Here is a 26,712-nt window from a genome sequence, read left to right on the forward strand (position 1 = left end):
AAATCCGTCAAACCAATCACAATAAAACAAAAATTCAAATGAACCAATTGCAAGATAGCAATTGGACTCCCTTATACGTCCGGCCACCCCTATTATCAGTCGCGACCATTCCAGACTGTCCACTGATCTGGCCATTGACCAATAAAATAAGCGTTTTTGGCGTTCATAGACTCCTTTATCCGTCGAACCAGTCAAGCCACCCCGCTTATCAGTCGGTTATTCCAGGTCAATTAAAATTCAACTGATCTGGTTACCAACGAGATATTCATTGCATTAGTCATTAGTTTTCAATAATAAATAAAGCTGGATGTTTATCACGAAGTAAATGCGATAATAAAGTAAGAATAATTAATGAATTTTTAATTAATATGAATAGGTAATTTTTGAATTTCAAACATCAGTCGCGCGACGGATTTGACATACTCTAGATCCGCCCCTGACGGTGACTGTACACAGTCAGCGGTTGTCACATAAATAAACCGTGCAGTGACGTAAACAACCGACGCCAATTTCGAAATGCTTGTGAGGATAAGCTTTACAAAAGCAGGTGTTTTACTGTTTACATGGCGAAATTAAACTTTTTTCTTTATCTAATTACTGTGGGCTTCATTTCAACACCAAGAAAGCATCATGGAAAGTGATTTTGAAACGGTATTGTAAACTGTATCGACTATGTACTGAAAACGTGCTATTTAAATTGTATTACCTAAATGATGATGAATTTGATGATGTACTACGTTTGCGTATAGTCTTCGTACTTGTTGAAACTGCTCAAAGAAAATTGCGTTGAGTGTGTTAATCAAACATATTTGATTTACGTTAGCCTTTGCTGTATCAAAAATATCGAAAGAGAGTCCTGTTGCCATCATATGCAATATCTACATAAGCAAAATATAAACAAAGTACAGTATCTAATTTTTCCAGAGCTGCGTAGAGGCTCAGCTCCTGTAGATCATGCCTTCATACTTTGTGTGTTGTTCTAGCTTAGCAAATGCCTGCGCAGCCTGTGGAAAATTTTTTGAAATTTTCCTTCTAAAAAAATCCTTTTATGTGATCGTTAGAAAAATAGCAGCAAGTTGCATTTTGAGCTACAGCTGAAGATTTCTGTTACTCTGGTATAGATGAAATTATTCCTTGACTGGAAAATTTCACGTTTTTGTTTGAGGTTTGCCCATTTACAAATAAAATGTGACTTTCAACCTATGCGATGTCCTCTATAGAAACCTTGTATGATAAGGCCATTTGTTTCTATAGAATTCATCTTTGCAAGCTGGCTCTTTTTAAGCTGTTTCACAATTAATTTTACTGGTGTTCATTTAATTAGTAAAATAAAGACTTAGTTGTGGTGACAAATTTAACATTAACCTGGAGTTAGTTTACTAAATGATAATATAGCAGTGCACATTTGTAGCTATTGAGTGTCGCAGATTTTTTTACTGATCATGACATGCTTATAAAAAGTCTACTTTAAGCAACATGAAAGGCTTTATTACTTGTTGTTGAACTGTCAAAAAAATTATCACAAACTCTTTTTCTGGTGTGCAGATTATGACAATTGAATTATGACAAGGGAATGTTGCAATAGGTGGTGCAAACTGTTGCAATAACCTTGCTGTTTAAATAGCAGAGTTGAATATATAAATAAATAGAAAAATAAATAGATTTGCACTTAACCTCAACACCATTACCACAACTCTCTATTTCTTTTTTCCTATAGTATTCAGATCGACATCCACACTCTGCATCTATAAAGGCCAGCTTCCGATCAACTTCATCATTTCCTATAAATGGTTCATTTGGTTCATACTATAAATATCCTGGAAATGGCAAGGATGATAATGATGCCAAAGTGGAAGTGAACACTTTTCCTGAAAACAATAATCGAGGTAACATAAAAGATGGTTCTTTATACAGTTAATAGTTTTAACTTGGGAGTGTTGTTACATGTTTATTGATGTAGATTGTCCAGGTTCAGTCCTGAGAAGGACTGTTGGTGTTGATGTTGATCACAACCTTAGCTTGGTAGTCGTCAGAGTCAACCAGCCTTAAAAGTACTTGGGGGAATTTATTGATATGTGCTTGAAAGTGCTTGATTCAATTTTTTTAATCAAATTTTTCCAAACATGTCATCACACTATTTTGTCTTCAAAGTGGAGTTGAAATTGTATTCTCAACCTTTCATTGTACGGAAAAGAAACGAAAGGGTCATTTTAGAATTTGAAGTAACCTAACAACATGGCACCCTTTAAGTCATGTGGAAATACACCATTTACACTTGATTCAATAGAAAAATTTTTTTTGTTTTAATTTTGACCATATTTTCAACGACTTTATTTGTGCTTTGTGTGCTATTCAAGGTCTTCTATGTACATAAATTGTTCAAAATATGTCCTTGAAATTTGTTTGAGTTTAATTACTCCTGCATTGTACAAATCATGAATATGGTATCCTGCAGTAATTCATATTGTCCTTATAGCTGTGATCACAGCGTTGAAGAGTTTGCAAGAGAAAATTCGTAAACTAGAGCTGGACCGTGGTCAGGCCAAGGTTAATCTAGAACAACTTTCTACTGAAGCCAGAAAATATCAATATAGATTAGGCGAAGAACGCAGAAAAACTCCGCCACAGAGTCGCTCCGAATCACCTGCAGGTATAATAAAGACTATTTTCAAAGTATATCGATAGTAAGGAAGTCAGTTTGTCTTAGAAACCACGAACTTGCAAAAAAGCGGTTAGAGTTGTGCGGAATTTTTCGAACTTTACAATGAGATAAGGAACTTGAAAATGTCAGAAATTTGACATAAATGAAGTTCGTTTGTTTTGCGTTATAAAGTTACTCTGCTCTCTTCATTGATTTTTTTGCTTGTTTCGTAAAATTTAATGTACTTGCAGTAAGTTTGGAAGAAACGTGTCGTAATGTTAAGTGTTTTTGTTTTGTTTTTGCTGGATCATCTGACCAGATGTTGTCATGAATTTGATAGTAAGCGGTGATTTGCTTTCTACTGCCTGCTTTTTATGAACAAAAGAGAAGTTAGAGAGGAAGAACCAAGACTCTTTAATTCAAAGCAACTGAGCTCTTTTGAAAGTGAATTGGGCTCAACTGAATTTATGAACAAACGTAACCCCCACTCTCTCCAATTTGCGTTGTTGCTACGATCTTGCTTCCCTGGCTTCCTCTTATGTGAATTAAGAGACAACGATTTTTCTAAAGCTATAACCTTATGGTGTTTGTTTGATGTTAATGATCTGAATTCCATCTTTGCGTAGTTTTAACTTTCAAACTCTGTTGTGGATTGTCACCGAGTAATTTTAGCGACGATTGCCATGCACATTGCATGATTAAAAATTTTTTTCTGCAGTAGATTCTGCCACAAGCTTTTTTAAACATAGTTATTTGTTACATCATCTTTAAGCTCATTTTTCCATTCATTTCAAAAATAATCTCGTAGGCTTTCTGTTCTTTCTCAGTTGCGATCACTTTGTTCACTTCTTCATTATTCTTCATCGATTTCAATCAGATTCATCTCTTAGAACGCTAATTATTTATGCTCATATTGCCTTTTTGCAAACGACAAGCAACGTTTTTTACCAATGATTTGTCAGTTTTGCACCTGCTGACCTACAGGCCCGCGTCATTATTCTTCGTTTATATGTTTGGGGTCTTCGCCTTATTATTGCCTGAGCAACTGTTTTTGTCAGTTATAAATACGTTTAAATCGCACACTGAAAGTACATTCCAAGATTTTTGTCGAGTTTGCCTATCAACTAGAAGCAATTCACAGGGCCGTAGCTAGAACGTTATTTGGAATGTGGGTATATAGTTAAATTGGCTTTTAAAAAAAAATTAGTCAAGCGCAACTGTGTATGAATTCATTGTCGAGTTGATTCTTTTAACCACAAATGTTTGTTTTATAGTTGAAGTAAACAACCTCGCGAGTGCCGAAGCAAAATGCACGCTTCTTGAGCGACAACTTGAATACATGCGCAAGATGCTTCAGTCTGCCGAAGTGGATCGAAATGAGGCCATTCAACGTTCTACAAGTCTTGCACAACAAGCCGCACGGCAAGCGTCTGAGCATGTGCAGAGCAAACTGGAGAAGATTTCCGGCCTCGAACGGCAGCACATCGAACTGAATGCTGCACAAACTGTAGCCGAGGTGAGTTGACGTTAGTTTATGAAATTGTTTACCTCTTATTAACGATACGCGGAGTTGAAAAATTTTTGCATTGGGAAATTTATTTTTTTTGGATAGCCAGAATTGTTTCTAGGCCAATCAAAGCGCACTATTTTGCCGGAGTTGACGTTTGTTAAATAAGTGGCATGAGCATTGAGAATGAGCGAGGAAAGACAGATAATAGTGAACAAAAAGAAGATATTTTTCATTTGTTTTGTTTGTTTTGGCTCAAAAAATGTAATCAATTTGTCAAAGGAATAAAGATACGAAATTAAGATTTTCTAAATATTTCGTATTTTACCTTCATTTGTGTACCACTTGAAATATTTGAAGATTTTAAAAGTAGTAAAACGACTTTAGACTTAGCCTCTTGCAATGTCAATCGTTGCTGATCAATCGTGTTTTTTATTGTTGATTTCGTAATCATTTTGTTACACGATTAAAACACGATGAAAAATAAAACATAAACATGACGTCATTTAATGCATTGGTGTCACGTAGCTACTCAAGAAAATCATCTATATTGACCCATGAAATTACTCAGTCTCTTGATGTTGAATGATCTGTAAATACCAAATATTTATGATATTGTAAATTATATCCACGTGAATAAATACTTAACTTGTTGCAGGAATTTTGTCGTTCCAAGGGATTATTTCATGTCACTCCCTCATCTGTTGAATATCGAAATTTGCTTTATTGAATATCCGTCCTTAGGGGACAGACTTGACAACCATTGTGCGACTTAAGAAGCGAAATCTGTTTTGAGAAGCATATGAAATTTTATTTCCTTTGCTTTTTGCAGAATAAAATTCGTCAATTGGAAGAAAAGCTCCTAGAGGAAAGACATAAACGGAAGTTAATTGAAGACAAAACTGCCGAGGTATTGATATGCAAACTAATTTGAAGCCTTTGGTGCGATGTTCGATAAATCTATAGGGCTATTTTTAAGGAGTGAGCAAACTTTCTTTAGAAATTTTTATAATAAATAGTGGAAGAAAATTGGCGCTCGTTCTGACAATTGAAGATAACAAACATTACAATCTGCAAAACTTTTAGTTTGCTCATAATTAATAATTTTAGCTTGTTACCTCGGCGGAGACGAACAGAATTTTAATGAAAATGGCCGCTTCACCGATACCCGAATCTAAAAAGATTAAAAAAAAGAGAAAGGTTGGCTTGTTTTGTTAAAGCTATTTTAATAAAAATTTTGTTAGGGATAATCCTTTGTCTGTGTTGTTAAGGATTGTTACTTCCGGTTATGCTGTTGTTAGAGATAGCTGGTTACCTATATTAGTCAGAGCCCTCTATAGTATAAGAGTTGGGACAAACGGTCTGGGGCGAGCGCGGAGTCGCCATTTTGGTTCCTACTTGCAAAGTGAAACTATAATAATACTATTGGAAATTGGGTTTATATGCAAAAGAAGAAAGCAATTTAAGCTTATTCCATGGTAGTATCAAATATATTAGGAATAATAGCAAGCTCATTGCGTTTTTTTAACGATTTGCGGCAGACCTGATTTAATTTCATTGGTTTGAGCTTCGTTTGCGGTTTCCTAGTTCGTGCTTCAAATTGATCGTGACCCATTGTAAGAAGTATTTTTCGTACGTGAACGTGTTTTCTCGGCTTATGTTCCGACTCTGTAACAAGTTTTCAAGATCTTTAAGCTTGGTGGCAAGCGGCAATGTTATCCTGGCATCAGTGTTATCAAATACTTGGACAAAACTTTGTTCGAAACTTCGAATCATAGTAATCACGCAGATTTGGTCCGGAGAGATTTGTGTTCAAGATTTGTAACAATTTAATGGTAGTGAGTGATTTATGCCCCAATTTAATCCAAGCATGATATTTTTTATTCTGAAAGAACGCAAAATTTTCTTGCTCAGCAGAAAATGACAGACTTTTTTACTTTTTAGTTATTGAAATATGCAATGATTTGACCAAGATGCATTTGACCTTAAACGTTTTATTCCTTTATATGAAGTTATTTCGCCTTTATCACTTTATAAAGTATTAAAGTTTATTTCTAATAAAGTTTGTTAGGGATTCTGCTGAAAATTTTGGTGAAGCATTTCTTTAAAATGAATATATTATTTCTATAATATGAAACATTTCTGTTGTCGAAGAACAGTCTGTTTGCTATAATAGCTACTGTTTGTAGTCTTTTATACAGCATATGAGTCTGATCCAATCTTTAATTTAGCAAAGAGTTAAATTTATTTGTTGAGGAATGACAAAACTTCTATATGTGTTTAATGATCAAACAGGGGTGTGTTGGAGGGAGCTCAGCCCCGTTTGTTCAAATTCTATGCCTTGTATTGCCAGTGAAATATATATATATCAAAAAGCCAGCACAACCTAAATATATATCAGAAAGCCGGCAATATTTTAATATATATGAGAAAGGCAGCAACAGTTGTAATATACATTAAAAGCCCAAATAGCTGAAATTATGGAGATATGCCTCTGTGATCTTATAAACCAAAACCTACAATTAAAATATCATCAACAAGTCTAGAAGAGAAGTAATGTTCTACTTTGAGCTACAGAAGTAGGGTACATTTGTACAATTCAATACCAAAAATATATTGTACTCAGCTGTTTCAGTGAATATCCTAATTATAATTACTTCATTTTTAAATGATGAACTAAAAATACAAAATACAACATGGAAAATCATAAGAGTTTCTGTGATTTGGTGTAGTTGTTTTAGTATGGAAGTGGCTGAGAATTGAGAGGTTTGTAGATTGACCAATTTCAGAACATAATGAGAAATCATCTTCGATTAAAAAACAAGCTTTGGAGTAAGAAAACTATTGAAACTGCATCAGCACGAACTTTGCAATGTTATTTGGCCCAAAATGTTTCTCTACTTGAGTCAGTTAATTGAACCTTATATCAAAAGCAGTTCAGCACAACAATCACCATACGCAATCAAATTTCGTAAGTTCGACGTAAAGGCATTTCTTTCATTTTTTTCGTAATCCTCGATTTATGCGATATGTAATGACATTTAGTAGCCTTCAACAATCAGTTATTACACACTTATCCATAAAAAAACGCAATATTATCTCAAAATACTGTATTACTAGCAGCAATTGCTATATAAACACAAGCTAAAATTTCAAAACTAGGAACCAAAATGGCGGAAATTGATCAGGTGATCAATATTGCCCAATCAACGTAAGCAAAACGGATAACAATAGATGTCCCAACTCTTATACTATAGAGGGCTCTGATATTAGTCCGTGATCTGTGTCTCAAAAATATGCTTTAAAAATGAGTTTCGTTGGACACCTCAAGGAAGGGCGCAAAATTTTCAAAATATATAGAAAGTCACTTGCTGTTTGATATTCTTTTTATTGTCACTTCTAAAAAGCTGCAGTTTTTTAGTATTTCGCGGTTGAATTTCAAAATTCCTCGCTCCTTCAATTTTGAATGTCGCCATTTTTTTGGTGCGGAACTCTTTGTATCTAACTGCCGTTGTCATGGTGAGGCAAATTTATTTACGGGCGCCATCTTGAAAGGTGGCAAAAAGGCGAGATTCTTAATAAAGTCCAAGTAAAATGTAAGTTTTAAATGAAGAATTCTGTCGAAAATTTTGGAAGCAAACCTAAACTGTCACCTTTGCACTTATGTATCAACATAGGAGAAGCCTGTTTTAGACCTAAATCTTGTCAGTTTTAAGAACTCATGGTTAAATCGTGCGCAACTTCACTTTTCGAAGGATAGCAACGCATCTTTCCATAAATTTTTCCTTAAACGCTAAAGCTTGGTAAGAAATTGATCATTACCACTAAAGAATTTCTTTTTAATAAGCTTTTAAAGAGGCACATCATTATGCATAGGCGTAAGATAAATGGAAAAATTGTAGAACAAACATTTAGCAGCTTACAGCTGTTACAGATGCCATAAAGTACATGCCTTTCTGATTAACCTGTTGTAAGTGATGCAAGAGCAAAAATAAAGTTTTAAAAGTATTGCTATCAGGCTATTAGACTCACTAAACACAAGAATTACTTTGATTCAATGTTTTGACCACTCTTACTACAAGGTCACTCCACATAGGATAAGTGAAGTCCATTCTTTACTTTGAAGAGTAGAATTCTGAAATTTCTCTTTTTAAATATAGAAGGACAACATTTTTTTTGGTTTTGTAGAAGCTGCACTAAACATTAAAGTGCTCACTTACTTCTAACAGAGGATCTTGTCTCTATTACATACCAATGTCCCAAAACCATCTTTAGTTGCTGTTTCCATGCATTTATTATATAAAGAATGACTTCAAAATTAATTCAGATATTCTGTATTTTAAATCAACATTATAAACTTTTATCAACGGACACAGAGTAAATTAGTAAATTAGTATGTATAGATCAGAATCATAACTGCATTTCTTGTTGAGAAATATATATACAGGATCACTTTTTCAATCAATGTGCCAGAACTCTTTCACTCTCTTTTTCATGGTATGACAAAGACAACTTTTATCTATGATAGTCCTTGCTAATCCAATTTACAATAAAACAAAGCTTCAACCCAAGCAAAAAACCCCCAGCTTTCTGGCTTCTGAAATGGCTCACTGAAAAATATTCTTTCTTGAACTGTAAAACATGATCTTGAGCATAAAGCCTTAACTGAAGGTTAACAATCATCACAACCTATGAAAGAGATTGTTGAAAAATACAAAAGTTTACCACTTCTGACATATTGTAAACAAATAGTAGTTAAGTTTGTTCTAAGAATCATATAATGTTGTGTTCTAGCTTGGTGTTTTGAGATTTTATGCTTCTTAACTGAGATTTTTAACTTCTTTTTGCAAAATACCTCGCAGTTGTATACAGAATGCAATAAGAATGACTTTAGCAATATTTACACTAACTCTTGATTAGCAATGGAAGTTTATGGAACTTACAGCCTTCTTCATTTTTGTACCAAGCTGCGCTTTGGCCTTTCTGTTTACAACCACAAATGGATATTACGCCTCCGGATGAAAATGGGTGTCAAACGAGTGACGGGAAACTGCAAGTCTGAAGTCGTATGGATGACCATTCCCCTAGCGCCGGATTCCCTACTTGACAACGTTCATTGTGGTTGTAAGACTGGCTGCAACGTGTGTTACGTGCGTGGTCCCGAAAGAATTACTATTAATTTTGGTTCTATTTCCACACGCAACAAAGATAGTGTGAACCAGTTATATTTCTCAAACAATTTATTAATCAAGCGTAAATATTAAAGTAGATAAGTGTCTTAATAATAATATCAATAAGTATGAGTAAAACTTACCTCCTCTGTCTGAGTACAACCGCGAGTCTTTATTCTTGAGCGTTCGTGAGTCCAACAATGACTCACAATAGTTTTCCAATAGATTAAAGCACAGAAGCCAAAAGATAGTTATGGCACAGAAGCCAAAAGATAGTTATGGCACAGAAGCCAAGATATTTGTCTGGTAGATTGTAGCTTGTCAACCTACTTCGGTAGGCTATGCCTCCTAAGTTTCTCCTCGTAGCTTGTGCTCGTAGGTTGTCCTCGTAGGTTGTTTTGAAAGTTACGATCGCCATATTGAGGATTCGCATTTCTACTGGTGTTCAGAGGATTGCGGTTTTCGGGATGATTGCGAAAATTCTTAGGCGGAAGTTTGTCCTCTAAATTGACATTGCTTTGGTATCGAGAATGATTTTGCAAGTGCACTCTGTTTGTCGAATATTTATGTGTTAAAGTGAACTCGTCTGCTAATCGAGCGGCTGTTGTTATGTTATCTGGTTTTTGCTCGTTAATGTATGTGCGTGTGTCATTGCTTAAACATCTTTTGAATTCCTCTAAAAGCAAAATTTGGCGTAGACATTCATAATCTTTTTTTATATTTTCTGATAAACACCAACGATCGAATAATTGTTCTTTTTTCTGCGCAAATTGAATGTACGTTTCTTTTAAATCTTTGTCTAAATTACGAAATTTTTGGCGATAAGCTTCGGGTACTAACTCATATCCTTTCAGGACTAGTTCCTTAACGGTCTCGTAATCGGAGGACATCTCAGCGGAAAGTTCAGAGTAAATATCTCTAGCTTTCCCGACTAAAACACTTTGAAGTAACAAAGTCCAATATTTTTTTGGCCATGCACAATTTTTTGCAACTTTTTCGAAATGTAAAAAATATTTGTCCGCTTCCTGTTCCTGGAAAGATGGAACCATTCGAATATGTTTTGTATAGTCAAAATTATCTTTATCAGTCCTGTAAGAATCATTACATCTAGCTGCCTCAAGTTCTAGTTTCTTCAATTCTATCTCCTGCTCTCTAATTCTAAACTCTCTTTCTTCACTTTCCCTTTGCCACTGTCTCTCTTCTTACTCTCTCTGCCATTGCCTTTCTTCCTGTTCTCTCTGCCATTGTTGCTGTCTATCTAATGTATTTTCGTTATTTTCATTTTCAATTATATTTGGTACTTCAGAAACAGACAATTCAAATGTCCTATTTCTAATTAATTGTTGTTTGACAAGCTCTTGTGTGTCGCGCTTTCGCAAAGAGCTTCTTAAATCGATTTCTAAATATCTTCCCAATGCTATTAAATCATCTTTCCTCAATCTTTCAAATAAATCTTCGCTTGGTTCCAACATAAACTCTTCCGGCTTAAATTCTGACATTTTGTATTTTTATAACCAGGTCACACTATTATTTTCCCTTATTATAAAACTTGATATTTTAAATCTTGAACTTTTGACCTTTTGTGTCAAACATGAAATTTTATATTGACAATTAAACTCGCTGGTAGAATTTACGTTAAAATGCATACAAAATCCTTTTCTTTTATTTTTCTTCCCGGGTGGGCCCCCAATTGTTACGTGCGTGGTCCCGAAAGAATAACTATTAATTTTGGTTCTATTTCCACACGCAACAAAGATAGTGTGAACCAGTTATATTTCTCAAACAATTTATTAATCAAGCGTAAATATTAAAGTAGATAAGTGTCTTAATAATAATATCAATAAGTATGAGTAAAACTTATCTCCTCTGTCTGATACAACCTACGAGGACAACCTACGAGCACAAGCTACGAGGAGACAAACTTAGGAGGCATAGCCTACCGAAGTAGGTTGACAAGCTACAATCTACCAGACAACTATCTTGGCTTCTGTGCTATAACTATCTTTTGGCTTCTGTGCTTTAATCTATTGGAAAACTATTGTGAGTCATTGTTGGACTCACGAACGCTCAAGAATAAAGACTCGCGGTTGTACTCAGACAGAGGAGGTAAGTTTTACTCATACTTATTGATATTATTATTAAGACACTTATCTATTTTAATATTTACGCTTGATTAATAAATTGTTTGAGAAATATAACTGGTTCACACTATCTTTGTTGCGTGTGGAAATAGAACCAAAATTAATAGTTATTCTTTCGGGACCACGCACGTAACAACGTGGCTGTAACTCCCAACGTTGTTTATGTAACAAAGCAGGAGTGAAGTACAGATGTATGGTCGTGTACTACAAACACGAATGTAGATTCGTGTAATAAAAATTAATGCCCAACATAAAGTTCTGATTAGAGCCATAGAAGTAGACCAAAAAAAACCAAATTGTAAAATCAAATTTATTGTAACGTTTCGTCGTTACGAATGTAGATATTGATGACGACGATGATGTTGAGGAAGAGGAGTTTTTAGATGATGACATTGACGACGAATTCGAGGCAGACCTTTAAAAAAAGCGGGCCTTGTCTTGCACAATACGATTATAACTTTCAAAATATTATCTTCGCAACAATTGCTAAAATCCAACCAAATGCACGAGTGACATATGTATTTCTTTTAGGCATTTTATTTATGTTTCCAGTATTATCGTGCGGAATAGCTTTTTATTAGGTCTGGCACTAGCACACAAAATATAAATAACATGAAGTTTCCAGGAAAAATGGCGGATTCCGAAATTGTAATGATCTACAAATTTTAAAATTTTAATGTAATATAGCAATAAAACTGCAGCTTTTTGGAGATGACAAGAAGTAAAACTGCGTTAAGCATGTAAAAGTTGTTCTGTCTTGAATTTTTCACGACCTTCCTTGAGGTGTCCAACGGGAATGAAAGAAAATCGGTCACAGATCACGGACTATATAGGATAGCTACGTTCTTAATTTCTTCATAAAATACTTTTTCTCTCCAGCATCACGTGATGTTTTTTCTGCGTATTGAAAACTTTAAGTATTAAACTCACACGAGTTAAATAAGCCTAAACACAAATATAATCGCCAGTATAAACCCATATAAAAAAGTACGAAAAAAGCGAATATAGTCTTTGTACGTAGCATCAATTTTTAAACTATAGATAGGAATTCCTTTTTTTAACTGAAACTCTGTTCACTTGAAATATGGGTATATTTGTATTTTCTGGAAATCATAAGTAGCTAATTTCTTTCTGTGGCTGGTTTGAAGCTCGAAAAACTTGTAAAAGTGTCATTTTGTCCCATATAATTCAATACATTTGCCATGAAAATTATGTTGATTTCCTTTAGGTAAAACAGTTACAAGCTGCAGCGCCTCCAGTTAAACCACAATGTCATTACAGAGTGAACATGGGTAATATTCCATTTATTGCCGGCACGGTATGTATGTATAGTGTTTTGTAATTACACTGTATGGTATTGAGGTTTTGCAATTCAATAACTCCTTTCGTTATTCTTAAGTAACCCTACTAAAATTTACATTGACATATAGTGTATCGTTATGAGGCTCTGAATTTATCCCGGTACTATGAAAAATATGCATTCAGAATTATTCTTTTTGTGTCGGAGCGAATTTTTGTTTTCAGTCGAAAGAATCTTTTTTCCAGGAAAGAATCAAACAACTAAAATTGCCGTCTGCGGTGCCATGCACTTTTAGTAATGAGCTCTTTCTGTTTGAACTTACCTGTGAACTTATTAAAGTGCTTATATTACGAATTTTAGCCCCCCTTTTTTATGAGCTTAATTGAAAATTTGGATTATTTGAAGAACTATGACATGTCGCTGGATTTAAACAGATAAATATAAGTTCCTTAATTTTGCCTCCAAAGTCGGGTACTATTTGCGAATTTTTTACGACGCCATATTGATAGTTGTGACGTAGATAGTTGAACACGTCTGTTTCCGTCAATATAATATTATATTATAGGAGGTGATTTTGTTGTCGTTTTTCTTGACTTAAAAACAAATAATGACAGTATTTTCGACAAAATATTAAAAAACAAGTTTTCTGGAAAGTATGGCCTCAAATCAGTGCTCAGATAATTCGAATTCGATGTCTGAATTCGTATCTGATTCGAGCTCGGAATCCGTGGGTTATGTCGAGCATTTAAACGACTTCGCATATGACGATGAACTGCTCGCAGGAGATGGTGATGAAGTGCATACTCCAGATGATCCCGATGGAATTCTCCCTGCGACATTAGAACAACGAAGTGATGGCGTAATTCCACTCGGTGAATGGTAAGTTGTTGTTTTCTCCTGTTTGTAATATACATAAAGTTACTTTATAAACCATAATGCTCCCACGTTTCAGGTGTAATTGTAAATGCTGTCATACCGATTTGTTAGAAGGCGCATTAGAGTACAGATGCTGTAAGGAAATAGGACCAGCTTTGCAAAAAATGACATTCGATGGCAGCATTGAGAAAATATCATGCATAACACAGCATGCCAAATTTGGGCCTTTAGTTCATGAGGCTGTCCTTGAAAACGTCGGGCCACTATTGAGAGATAGGAATGGATGTGCTTATCGCCGCCAAGCATCACAATCATTAAATATGTAAGATTGTAAATTGTATGAGAAACAATGTTATCATCAACATTGTTTCATCAACAATAATTAGTCCAACCTTTTTATTTACTTCAGGTACTTGAAAGCTGTGGCATACAGATGGTTGATGCGATGGTTTTGTGGGTCTATGGGATGGGAAAATACTTGGCCTTTGCCTGCTTGTGTTTACCACTTTATTCGGCAAGCATATCCAAGTGGTAACACAAAAGGTTACATACCATCAGAGGGGCGATGATGGAAAGGTCTTTTAACTTGTGCACTGTAGAGACTGTTGACCTTCTTTGCTGAATCGTTTGCTTCCCCAGTGCATACTTCAACATGCTCAGCTCCATCACTAGTAGATGGTACTTCCTCATTGAGAGAACATGTTTTCTTCAGCGATGGCTTATGGAGAGTATGTCGAATAATCTACAAAACTTATATCGAATTTACATATGACAAAAGAAAAATTAACATAAACAAGCGTAAACTTACTTGTCTTCGCTTTCGATCGGTTATTTCGTCCTATAATGGTTCAGGAATCCCAGCCACGTCAATGGTTGGGATAGCATCTTTCTTCAACTTTCTTTTGAGCTTGACTTGCACGCTCAAATTAAGGTCAAAACAAGAATCTTCAAAATGCACAGACACGAGGTAGAGGAAGCCTCAAAACCCGGTCTATGTTTACGCACAAAATTTACCCATTTTCTATGTCTTTGCCGCTCTGTTTTTTTTTAGGAAATAGATGCATCGACATTCCTTCGGTTTTTGAATGATTGGCGCAACCAATTTGATTAGGTCCGCCGGCAACACAGCGTTTTCCTCCGCGTTTCTTATTAATATTACTAGTAGAATACGCCATGTTGATATATGTGTTCAACTTTCTACGTCACAAGTCATTAGCATACCGATCAAAAAGTTCGCAAAAAAATGCTGAAAATCGTGACTTTGAACGTCCGTAAAATCACTTTCACCAATCCAATTTCAATCCAATTGCAGATTTAAAATCACTGAAACAAGGTCTTTCAATTTAGCTAATAAAAAAGGGAGGCTAAAATTCGTAATATAAACACTTTAAGCATGCTTTTGTAACTATTTAGAAAACTTATTTTTTATATAGTTTTACTTCACAATGGCGTAACATGTTTCTTCGAAAGATTAACGTTAGAGTACTTTAAAATGAAGTTCAGTGATAAGAATATTTTCTCAATAAAAATTAGACATCGTTTCGACGTGTATCCGTACGCAATTTTTAAATCAAAGTGTTAAACAAACTAAGTATTTTAAACACTTTTATAAGCATACATTCAAAATTAATCAACATAACTTTAATTAAAAGTCAATTAGTAGCTCTTAGCACTCCCCAGGAGTTAGGAGTTGTTTTTTCTTTGATTAAATAATGCGTGCGGTTGCGGATACCAAAAGGTTTTGTATTTACTGCCGATCTCTGTTGTGTATATTTTTTCTTTTTAACTATTTTCAGTCGACATCGAAGTCTCATAATGTTGGTGCGAATATTCAAGGAGCTTTATCTTTGTTAAAAAGTCACAATCCCGCGTTATGCAATGCTGCAACGAGATCTCGTCAAAGATACTACCGAACGACCAACGTATTGTCGGATTCTGACTATGCATCAGATGTTGACGAAGTGCTGCTTGCTTTACAGGATGAATTTGGTGGTATGGGATTGTAAGTATTGGAAATCTTGTTTGAATAAACTTTTCTCCATTGCTTTCCCCATCTTTGCGATGAATACTATTGTCTTGACAGCGAAGTCGTTTTTGACATCTGCCAACAGACTTTTTGCTTCTATCCAATGAATGATTCTTCCTTCTTCCCTCTACTAAAGCAATTTTTAAATTACTAAATATCATTTTGCATAACATGACGAAAGAAATATTTTGGAAATTTGGAAAGAGTTTTCACTTTTCATACGTTAAGATGTCGCTTAATGATCGTTGCATATCATCCTAAAGTTTCAGCCCCAACCTCCCCCCTCCCTACACCTGCTCTCCTAAATATTCCTCAAAATTGTTTTCTTGAATCCTTATGTTTAGCGAACATAAAGAATTGCTAAAGCAAATACAAGATACTGAAGACGAGCGCCTTCGTGAAGACTTAGAACGAGAACTCGATCAACTCGTTGGGCGAATGGAAACGAAAGGTGAGCAGATTGCCTCGTTAAAACAACACAGAGAACGTTTAACGCGTTCGGGAAAACGCAAAAAGAAGCGGTCCACAGCGCCTGTTAACAGAACTCGAGAAACTCATTCGTTGTCCATTCGTGGTGGCGAAGTCGAAGTGGTAACAACAGTGAAGGCGAAAAGCATGCCACGCAACCTTGACCGCGTTCAAACGAAAACTTCAAAATCGAACTTAGATGTATTGCAAAGTATGAGAAAATTACAGTCATCCTTACGAAAAGATGATCTCAGTTGGGATTAAGATTTAGGATTGAGATTATAACATCAATTAATTTGTATAATTCAGATGCAGATAAAATCTACTTAAATGTAAGTATAATTTATTGCTTATGTATTCATTCTGCAACTATAATGACTATGCACACTGATATAAACACTCGTGCTTTACAATAAATTAAAGCCAGTAAAAAAATATTAAATACACCATCGTCTTCAATATTGTTTGTTGAACTACTGTCTCCTAATATACAGTACAGCCTGTTTTTCATTCGCATAGCCGAAATTTATATTTTTGTTTAGGAAAGGTAAATGTTTAGTCGAAGTGTTGAAATTGTGAGGAAACAAGGATTCGATAATCATAAAGACAATTATTAAGTTTGATTCTTTCCAGCCTTTTAAAGTGCCTATTTGAAACGAAAATATTGCAAATTGAATTATGTTTTAAATGACTAGAACTTTTGAAATGACAGTAATTATAGCATTAAGGAATTTGAGAAGTGGATATGTTTCGGCATACTTTATGCCATCTTCAGTGCGAAGTGAATCAATATAAGAAGTTTACATGATAATGGTTAGGATAAAATGCGGATACTGATGGCGGATGAGGGGATAAAACGAGGATAAGGGATAAGTTGGAGTGTCGAACACAGCTGGTCAAACTTGAGTAAAAGAAATATTATAAGTTTATGAAAGTATTTATTCTACGGTCATCATCATTAACACAAATAAACTTCATACGGTTTTTTTTCTCGAGGATTGTTGAATGTTTGGCAAACACAATTTATACATCCATTCAGGTCCGTTTCAAACGTCGCATTTTACATGAGCCGAATGCATTGAAGAAAAAAGAAAATGAGATAAAATGCCTCCTTATCCTTTGTTTTAAATGCATTAATCGGCTCATGTAAAATGCGACGTATGAAACAGGCCTTATTCAGCTATATTGCATACGTATCGAAACACGAGTCGAAAGCTCAATAAAAATCACTTAAAATCCGGAGAAACTTATCTTTTATGTATTAAATGCCTGGATTACAAATTTTCAAACTTACGTATATATATATATATATAAGTTTGAAAATTTGTAATCCAGGCATTTAATACATAAAAGATAAAAGTTTCTCCGGATATTAAGTGATTTTTATTGAGCTTTCGACTCGTTGCTTCGAGCCTTCATCAGAATGAGGATATTTATTTACACGTGCTTTTAACTTGGAGACGTTTAGAGCGTCTAATTGGATTAGTGGGAGGATTAATGTCATTGGATGGGGTGAAATGCGTTGCCATGGGTTTTGGTGTATTGTGAATATGATTGGTGTTAATAATATTAGAGTGTAGTGTTTTAGCTTTAGTGTTGTTTGTAGTTTTTTTGTCCTTTTTCTTTAGTTGTGAGTATATGATGGGTATGTCGATATGTCTGTTTATTGTGTCGTTGTCTTTATTGTACCAAGCTTCTTTAAATTCGCGTGCGTGTTTAGTCTGTGCGCGTCCGAGTACTTTAGTTTCTGTCCAGTCGAATGTGTGGTTGTTTCCGTGGGTATGTTCTGCTGGTAGTGAGTTCGGATCTCGTTTTATGGCGTTTTTGTGTTCTGTGAGTCTTGTTTCAATTTTCTTAGATGTTTGTCCTATGTATTGCTTTGAACAGTCTTTACATGGTATCATGTAGATCGCGTCAGTTGTATCATGAATTGTTGTTTTGTCTTTATGTTTGGTGAAACATGATTTGAGTTTTTATGTAGGTTTGTGGGCGACGTTAATATTAAATGGTCGAAGAAGTCTGGCAGTCATTTCTGATGTTCCGTTAATGTATGGTAATGTGACGATTTTTACTGTTTCGTCCGGTTTTTTGTTGCTTTTGTCGGTTTGTGTTTTGTTTTGTATTTTGTATATAGTTTAGTTTATGAAGTTTCTAGGGTAATTGTTTTTAATAAATGTGGAGTATAAGTAGTTGCGTTCTGTTTTTTTGGCTTCTTCCGTATTACAATGAGTGTTTATCCTGTTGAAAAGTGTTCGAATGCAGCTTATTTTGTGTTGTGTTGGATGATTGCTGTTGAAATCGAGTATTTGGTCCGAGTGGGTGGTTTTGCGGTATACTTGTGTGTTAAGTGTACCGTCATCTGTTCTGGTTAGTAGGATGTCGAGGAAGTTAAGTTGTTTGTCGTGCTCTTCGTCTTTAGTAAAGGTAATGTTCTTTGTGGTATTGTTTATGGTGTGTAGGATTTGTTCAGTTTTGTCTTTCTTGACTATGGCAAAGATGTCGTCGACATATCTTTTCCATAGTCTGATGTTTGTGTTTGTGACTGATTGTGTTTCGAGGTGTTGCATGACAGCTTCTGCGAGGAAGGTGGACAGTGGTGATCCCATTGGTGTGCCTGAAATTTGTCTGTAGTATGTGTTTTGGAAGGTGAATTCAGTGGAGAGGCAAAGGTTGAGTAAGTCTAGGAATAGTTTAGCAATTTCAATAGAAATACTTATTACTTCATCAAATGCCTTTTTTGGATAGTGGGCTCTGAACCATTATTGTAGCTTTAGTACAGCTGTTAATGACAAATTTCTTCACTTTGAATGATACAAATATGAAACTTTCTCACATTCTTACTATGCCTAGAAACACAAAATTTTGATATAGGGCCAGCCCATATTTTACATTTAAAACAAGTTCTGCGAATGTCGAGTTTGATGACGTCGTCGGTAGTAAAAAAAAAATAAAGTTCAAAGAAATCTGCAATTTCCCTGTATATTCTTATACAACAGCTAAAGATGATAGAAAAACTATATTACAACTTTTGCTTTTGAGCAATGCATTTTGAAATATTCTACATTAAAAGTGTTTTAAAAGTGCTGACTCAGCACTTTTGTTTAGTGTTATTGCTCTTTCTTTATTACATTGGAAAAGCGCCTAACCAAGAATAGTAATATTAAAATGATTTTAATGCCCTCATGTTATTGACAATCACCCCCACAATTACTCAAACGAGTACAAACTAAGTGTGCTTTGACGCATTTACAACGACTAGAACATGAACTTTTGCATTCGCAACGAATAAGTTCATAACAGGCATCTTTAACTTGAGGGAGATTTGTCCATATTGGTAACCAAGAATCTTCATCGCGGTACCAGCCCCAACCTGACGGAGTGGGAATAGCCTGCTCTTTCAAGCAGCACTGCCCCCAGAAAAATCCACCTTGCAACAATGCACGCTTGGTGTGCTGAAGCAACGCTTCTTGGGTTGGTGGAATGTTATCTAGTGTTCTGGACTTTTTGGCAAACAAGTCTTGTCTAGCTTCATTGACTCTGGTGAGATTGCTTGTATAAGAGGACCACATATCGCTCAATCACCTGCAACACATTATATGAATCATAATAGAAACCTTGTTTGATAGATAATACATGCCTTTGGCGGTTTCTGAATTACCTGCAAGGACGAACAATCAATCCTTTCTGGCAACAAATTTAGCTCTTGCAACGCTAATGTTAGCTCAGGAAATACATTCCATACATCCCATGCAGTTTTCTTTCCTCGACCTCCAAAAAAGGAAACAGTATCACACCCCGTAAAAGCGTGGAACAACGGTAGAACAGATGCCTTGTCAGATCCGATAGTCGATGCAATTGTATGCGCGGGAATATAACGCAAGTGCTTTCCTGTACCATAAAGAATCCATAATTCTTCTGCTTTGATGTTTTTCACAATTGAAATGGCCAGTATCAATACGTCAGTATCATTTGTTCTTACAACAATCCTCTGGTGGCCGCAGTTACTTGCATCTAACTCGTACACCATCAATTGCGTTTTCTTCCCTTTTAGGGAGGCACAAGACCTTTTCTTCAAATGTACTGTAAATTTATCTTCCTTCTGGAATCTGCTGGGAAATAACTTTCTGCGCTAAGAAATTGAAAAGATCCATTTTGTTGGCATCTACGCGCAGGAAGCCCTTCCAGTCAGTAGGGATACGTGCTGTCGATGTAACCTTGCGGCGTTGACCAAAGCCTCTCTTCTCCCGTGCGTTTTTTTTTTCAGCGAATCCTCTTTGTATACATCACACACTAAATCAATTCTTTTAGCTGATTGAAATTGCTTTAACACATAAGGAATGAAAGCAAACTGTGCGTACTCTTCGAACGTTTCCCAAGTTCCAGGTGAAATCATTTGAACAACAACAGCTCTGTCTAAAATAATAACATTGGGAGTTGGTGACTGAACTTTGGTAATGGGCTCGATACACTTTGTCAAGTCTGTTTTATTACCAGTACGCAAGCTTCCTGCTTGTGAGAGAGATGGTGGCCATGGTTGGTTCTCATGTTTAAAGATATCATCGAGATCACCACTTCGATTTTGACTGGCTATATACAATCTTGAAAATAAAGCACAGTCTAGTTTCAGAGTTTGTATATTTACTTTATCTTTTGACGAAACTCTTTTTCTTCCTGTTTTAAGCGTTGGCAGATTATTCTTTTTCAACGTTTCAGTAATACTCTTGCTTCTCTCAACAAATCCTTCTTTAACAAATGCTTGATATTGTTCTTCTCCAAGGGTTACAACATTCTTCACCGTATTAACAACGGAACTGTTCATCACGTCATTTGTGTGGATGGCAAATAGGTCTTCGCTCTCTTCTACACAAGGATTCCCCATCGCTTGAAAATTGAAGATGGCATTTGAGATATCTTTATAAAATTCTCTTTAAATGGATGGAGTTTGCTCATGGTGTAGCTGACTGTCTACATGTGTACTCATCTCGAATTCCCTAATTATTCGTGCAATTTCTGGATCTGCAATCATCCTTCTCCTTAAAGCTGAAAGGTTTTCGGTTAGTCCCACAGCACCACCTTCTCCCTTTACCACTGCATTAACTTGATCTAATGCTATAGCTGAAAACTGTTTCTTCGTTTTATGCACTACAAACGAGCCCTTGGAGAACTGGTTAAGGACGTCAGGATGTTTGAATGGAAGCTCCGACATATCACGGATATGAACAGAAAGCCATCCTGCATAATTAACATTGTCCAAAGCAAACATCCACGGGACAAGTTGCTTAATTGACTGGAAGTATAAGGTGAAATTAGCTTCTCTAAATGATCGCACTAGTTGTAAACAGAGTAATTCTAGTTCCAAAACTCTGGTCCAATACAGAAACTGTGGATGATCCTTTGACATATCTTCTTTCCAAATGTGGAATTCTTTAGCTTCTCCATTATCAACTTTCATGACATACTCCTTATAGGCATCTTGTTGTAGGTAGTAAAGACTGGCTTCTGTAACTTGATGGGCGCGTTTTGTTCTTGCCACATGATTGCAAGCGATGAATGACTGTACAACACTTTGGTTACCTATACCTGCTTTTGTCAAAATTTCGGTCCAGCCACTCCCATCAAGCCATTTTCCTAGAACTTTAAAAGCCATTATCTCAATGTGTAAGCCACCAAACATTACCACAAATTTATCTTCTCCATGACTGTTTACAAGAGTCCAATGAATTTGCTTGGCTAAAGCCAATAGGGGCTGGTCTACGGCGATAACTGGAGTCTGAGAGTAGTAGACATGACGAACAGCTGATTGAACAACATTCATTGAATGTAATATCATTGCAAATGAATGAGCATTCTCCCGAAACATTGGGAGAAGTGCAATGATTGCCGGTTCGTATGAGGTTGACGACGTTTTTGACGCTCGATATGCTGCCCATGGAAAAGTGTCGTCCTTACTCAGGTTTTCCTTTTGAACGAGATGTCGCACATGCTCAAGCCAGCCTTCCTCTAGATCTTGCCTTTGGTTGACGGTGGTAGATACAGTTTGCATAACGGTATGAAGTGGGAGGGGCATAAAGTTCGCCACATGTTAGAGTCACTGGTGGGACATTACAAAATGATGGTAGAAGCTGTGAAATTTTTTTGGAACTAGAAATAGACGAATCAAATAAGTCTACTTCTCTACTCTCACCATTTTCATGAACTGTTAGATGCTGCACGAGCGAAATTGCTGTACCGTGGCTTGTGCACTTGTGGAGCTGGGATTATGATCTATGTTTTCAACTGCTGCAGTTGTAAACAATCCTTTCCGTAACTTTGACGGACAAACAACGTCATCACTCTCGTACCTTGCTATTACTTTATTAGCAATGTCGGAAGAAACTGATAAAAGCCAATCGTACGAGATGCACAATCCCAACTTGAAAAAAGCGTCGATAAGTGATTTATCTCTCGTAGTTCCATGAATTTTGAGGGACGTGTATATTGGTACCGTACATTCTTTTTCTCTAGTGTGATGAGGTCTTGACGCTTCACGCTTGCGTGATGTGCAATTGAAGACAATAAGTTGAGAGATGGTTAAGCAAGCTTGATTTGGATCTCTTTTTGCCGGTTGTTTGTTTACAATGGCTCCTTTAAGTATCATATCTATAACAACTTTTAATGATGCTGGAACAAAATCCTTTTGACAATCTTCGGAGAATTTTCCGTTGAATATATTTGAAATATGTCTCTTCTTATAGTCATAGCCGCTCTTGCTAAATGCCATGCTTCCGAATCTTCTTCCTTTGCCCTTCTAAGAGCGTTTCCAATTTCATGTTTCAATACAAGTATAGTGTCTCTTCCTTGACTTTGATCAGTAAGATTGGGAAAAACAGTCAAGATTCTTTCCTTAAGTCTGGTAGTATTAATTGATCCACTTTCAACTCCTAATGCCTTCAACTTCATTTTAAAATGTGTTGTCAGCTCCGTCATCTTAAGCAAAGCTAAACAATCTGATTCTAGTCGTTCTTTAATATAAGCAATAAGTTCAGCAAACGCTAGCCCATCAAGACTTGGTCCTGAACGTTCAAAGTTTGTTGACGTCTCAGCCTTCATTGCCCTAGCTCGATTATAGAGAGAAATAAGACATTTAGGATGGTACTTTGCCTCCATTGCTACCATACCTCTTTTGCTATAAGTTGTCTGTCGTTTAGCAAAACAGCACATTCCCTAACCTTGCCGTCTATCTCAAGCGTTGAAGCTGCACGAAGGTTTGAAGAGTTGTCTGGTTTATCACAGAAAATGCACTCGTCCTTGGAAACTTCAGGGAAGTTTGCTCTTCTGGTTTTAACTGGACTTCCTTTTTCGATTTCAGATTAACTGGACTTCCTGTTCTTCGTCTGTCTTCTCCGCACTTAAACTTCTTTTCAGGGCACGTTGCAATTTTGTATTGTTGAAAAGATCCCTACATGACTTATGCCATGATGCTTGGCGTTCTTTCAGCGTTTCTTCTATTCCATTACCTCCATCGAGATCCCTTACGTCTAAATTCACCTGTAACATATCAATTTTAATAAATTCTTGCAGATTTTTCGCAAATGAGGAGTACCCAACTCATGCATCCTTTCTTTTTGAGTTTGATGGACATTGTAGACGATCTGCAATGTCTTTTTGACAAATTATGCATAGTTTCCAGTCCATGAGCTACATAATATTCTACGAGGGAAGCAGTTATTGACACTACACACGACACGTGCATGCTTTGTTGTGTTTACATCTCGATCAAAAAAGAAACTTCTAGATTAAATTGAACACGCAAATTATGCGCACGTTGTGTGGGATATTGCATTCTTTTTAGCTTAGCAAAAATTATCATAACTATGTTAGTTTCCCTTTAACATTTCTTTGTTTTAAGTACGTTTTGTAAGTTCTTTGTTTGTTTAGTTTCTTCTTCTTTTTTGTTGCAACGCGTGCGAACTTGAAACGCAATGAAAGAGTGAGTACTGCTAATGACGTAAAGGAAAGCTCGACTTATGTAATTACCGATAGTATAAATAACATGTAAATAATTAACTCTAATAGATAGCGTAAAAATACACCAGTGATGTACTTGTGTAGCTTGTTTAGATTGTAAAATAAAAGGTTCAAAACGAAGAGTGTTAGTGAACCAGCTGAGGAGCGGAATCCTCGACCACGTCATTACAATCTTAAAGCAAAGTTTTACAACAAGAACAAGTAAGGACATAACTAGGAGTTACACAGTTTGGAAACTGCTATTGCGTGTTTTCCATCATTTATCATCTCCCATAAACAATACAATAATGAATGGTAAAAATAAAAATACAGCAAGAAACCGCAACAACTTGTATACTTTGTCATTGCATAAAGACAAGCTAATTGTGTCATCTTTTATTTTCAAATTGTCATATAAATCAATTTATAGAAGTAGATGCAAGAAGTAACACTGTATGTATGTATAATTATGCTAATTTCAAAATGGAATAATTGGATGAACAGTTTTCAAAGCTCATTTTACAAAAATTTGCATATTGTCATTTAGAACTCGGCCAATAACAATTAAATCATGTTAACCGGAGCTTAAATGAAATTTTCAGAATTTCATTCACTTGGTTGCCAACAGCACAAGATCAACACATCCATCAATACAAATCGTTATATGGTGTCATATATGTATCTCTTAAGTCTCCCTGTGCTTCTTTGTTAGTATATCATATGTTTTCACCTGGATTCATGTTACTCAGTTGTTTTAGCGAGGAATCACTTTTATACACATACAAACTTGAATGGTACATACGAGTACATACGAGTACATACGAGTAACATACGAGTACATACGAGTAACATACGAGTACATACGAGTAACATACAAGTACATACGAGTAACATACGAGTACATACGAGTGACATACGACTATTTTCTGGTCAACAAATGAGAAACAACACAATTTCTTCAATACATTGATATTTGCGTTTATTTTTCCTTGTATTTGTGTGGACTTTGGGGCAACCATTTGATGGATTTAAATGCTGAAAGGTATTTTACTTTCATACTACATTCATTTGTATGTTTTAGTTGAATTTGTTATAGATATTTTGTCGATGCGATTTGCCAGTATTTGAGCGCTTTTGAAGCACTTTCACCTAGGAAATACATATTTATGAAAGCGATTATACATTCATTTTGACTCTGAAGATGACTACCGCTAAGGTTGTCGAAACGTCAGTTAACAACAACAAAACAGTCCGTCTCAGGACTATACGTAACAGTGCAACTCTCATTTAATTCAAATATATATAATGTACATTTATTTCATGTAGCACGTTTTGAAAGCATTATTTATACGTTGTTTATTTAATCGCTTTCATAAATATGTATTTCCTAGGTGAAAGTGTTTCAAAAAGCGCTCAAATACTGGCAAATCGCATCGACAAAATATCTATAACAAATTCAACTAAAACATACAAATGAATGTAGTATAAAAGTAAAATACCTTTTCAGCATTTAAATCCATCAAATGGTTGGCCCAAAGTCCACACAAATACAAGGAAAAATAAACGCAAATATCAATGTATTGAAGAAATTGTGTTGTTTCTCATTTGTTGACCAGAAAATAGTCGTATGTACTCGTATGTTACTCGTATGTACTTGTATGTTACTCGTATGTACTCGTATGTCACTCGTATGTACTCGTATGTTACTCGTATGTACTCGTATGTACTCGTGTGATGTTTTAGTCACGATCGTTTAATCATAGCATTCCAATTTCTATCCAATCGGCATGCACAAACGACGCACAGTTCACCTTATATGGAGGTGAGTGCTTCAATGCTCAATCGATTCTCGTCAGTCATACGTTTTCATCACAAAATTAAAAGATAAATTCCTTGCCATTTTGAATGAAAACATTTTTTTTGATTCTTTTAAATGTCTTGATTGTTTTGATTCTTTTGAGTTTTAAAATGCTTTTGATTAAAAGTATGATACGTTGTTTACTCCACCGAACAATCGTCCGCATGTTTACAAACGTAGAAACGGACTATATTATAAAACTGTAGTTTTGTTTCCATTATTTCCTTTATAACATTTTGATAGAACCTTTTTTCCGATGATTCTGTGCGACTGCGATAAAATGATGTATAGTTATCGCAAAGAGCAAACGTTTCATCATATTCATAATTCATATTTCATCGTTGAACTCGCACCATGCGTTTAAATTATTTTTGACGTTTTGTTAAATCCACACCGATATTTCAAGTAATAATAAAAGCTCTAACGAAAATAAATACATGCTTACACTATATTTTGCTCACCGTCTGACCATAGAGCGCAAGATAAAAAATGTGAACCGAGCTGGCTAAACACGACACGGTGAATCGATTTCATGTGTTTTTTGCCAAACGAGATATGTGTAATTGATGTCGGTAATCACTCGATTTTGGTATCTACTGTATAACGTTGTTTAGGCCGCATATCTATTCGGATTCCAGACATTTAAAATCAAAGAGAAACTGACAGGAGTTCCGAAAGGTTCTACCTTATTGTGATTGTTCTTCCCCCCTCATTCCGTAAAATTCCCCCCCGGAAATG

General features: G+C 35.6%; 1 protein-coding gene across 1 annotated transcript; it reads left to right on the forward strand.

Annotated features, from left to right (window-relative positions):
• Positions 1-514: 514 nt before the first annotated feature.
• Positions 515-16,589, forward strand: LOC124442261 (centrosomal protein of 57 kDa-like). The gene is made up of 9 exons (XM_046992763.1): positions 515-651; positions 1,718-1,886; positions 2,477-2,650; positions 3,916-4,157; positions 4,981-5,058; positions 5,259-5,348; positions 12,689-12,778; positions 15,433-15,638; positions 16,007-16,589. The coding sequence occupies exons 1-9, from the start codon at positions 631-633 to the stop codon at positions 16,392-16,394; spliced, it is 1,458 nt and encodes a 485-aa protein (XP_046848719.1). The 5' UTR covers positions 515-630; the 3' UTR covers positions 16,395-16,589.
• The last annotated feature ends 10,123 nt before the right edge of the window (positions 16,590-26,712 follow it).

The sequence above is a fragment of the Xenia sp. Carnegie-2017 genome, unplaced genomic scaffold (assembly GCF_021976095.1).
Source record: "Xenia sp. Carnegie-2017 unplaced genomic scaffold, XeniaSp_v1 HiC_scaffold_20, whole genome shotgun sequence".
Lineage (NCBI taxonomy): Eukaryota > Metazoa > Cnidaria > Anthozoa > Malacalcyonacea > Xeniidae > Xenia > Xenia sp. Carnegie-2017.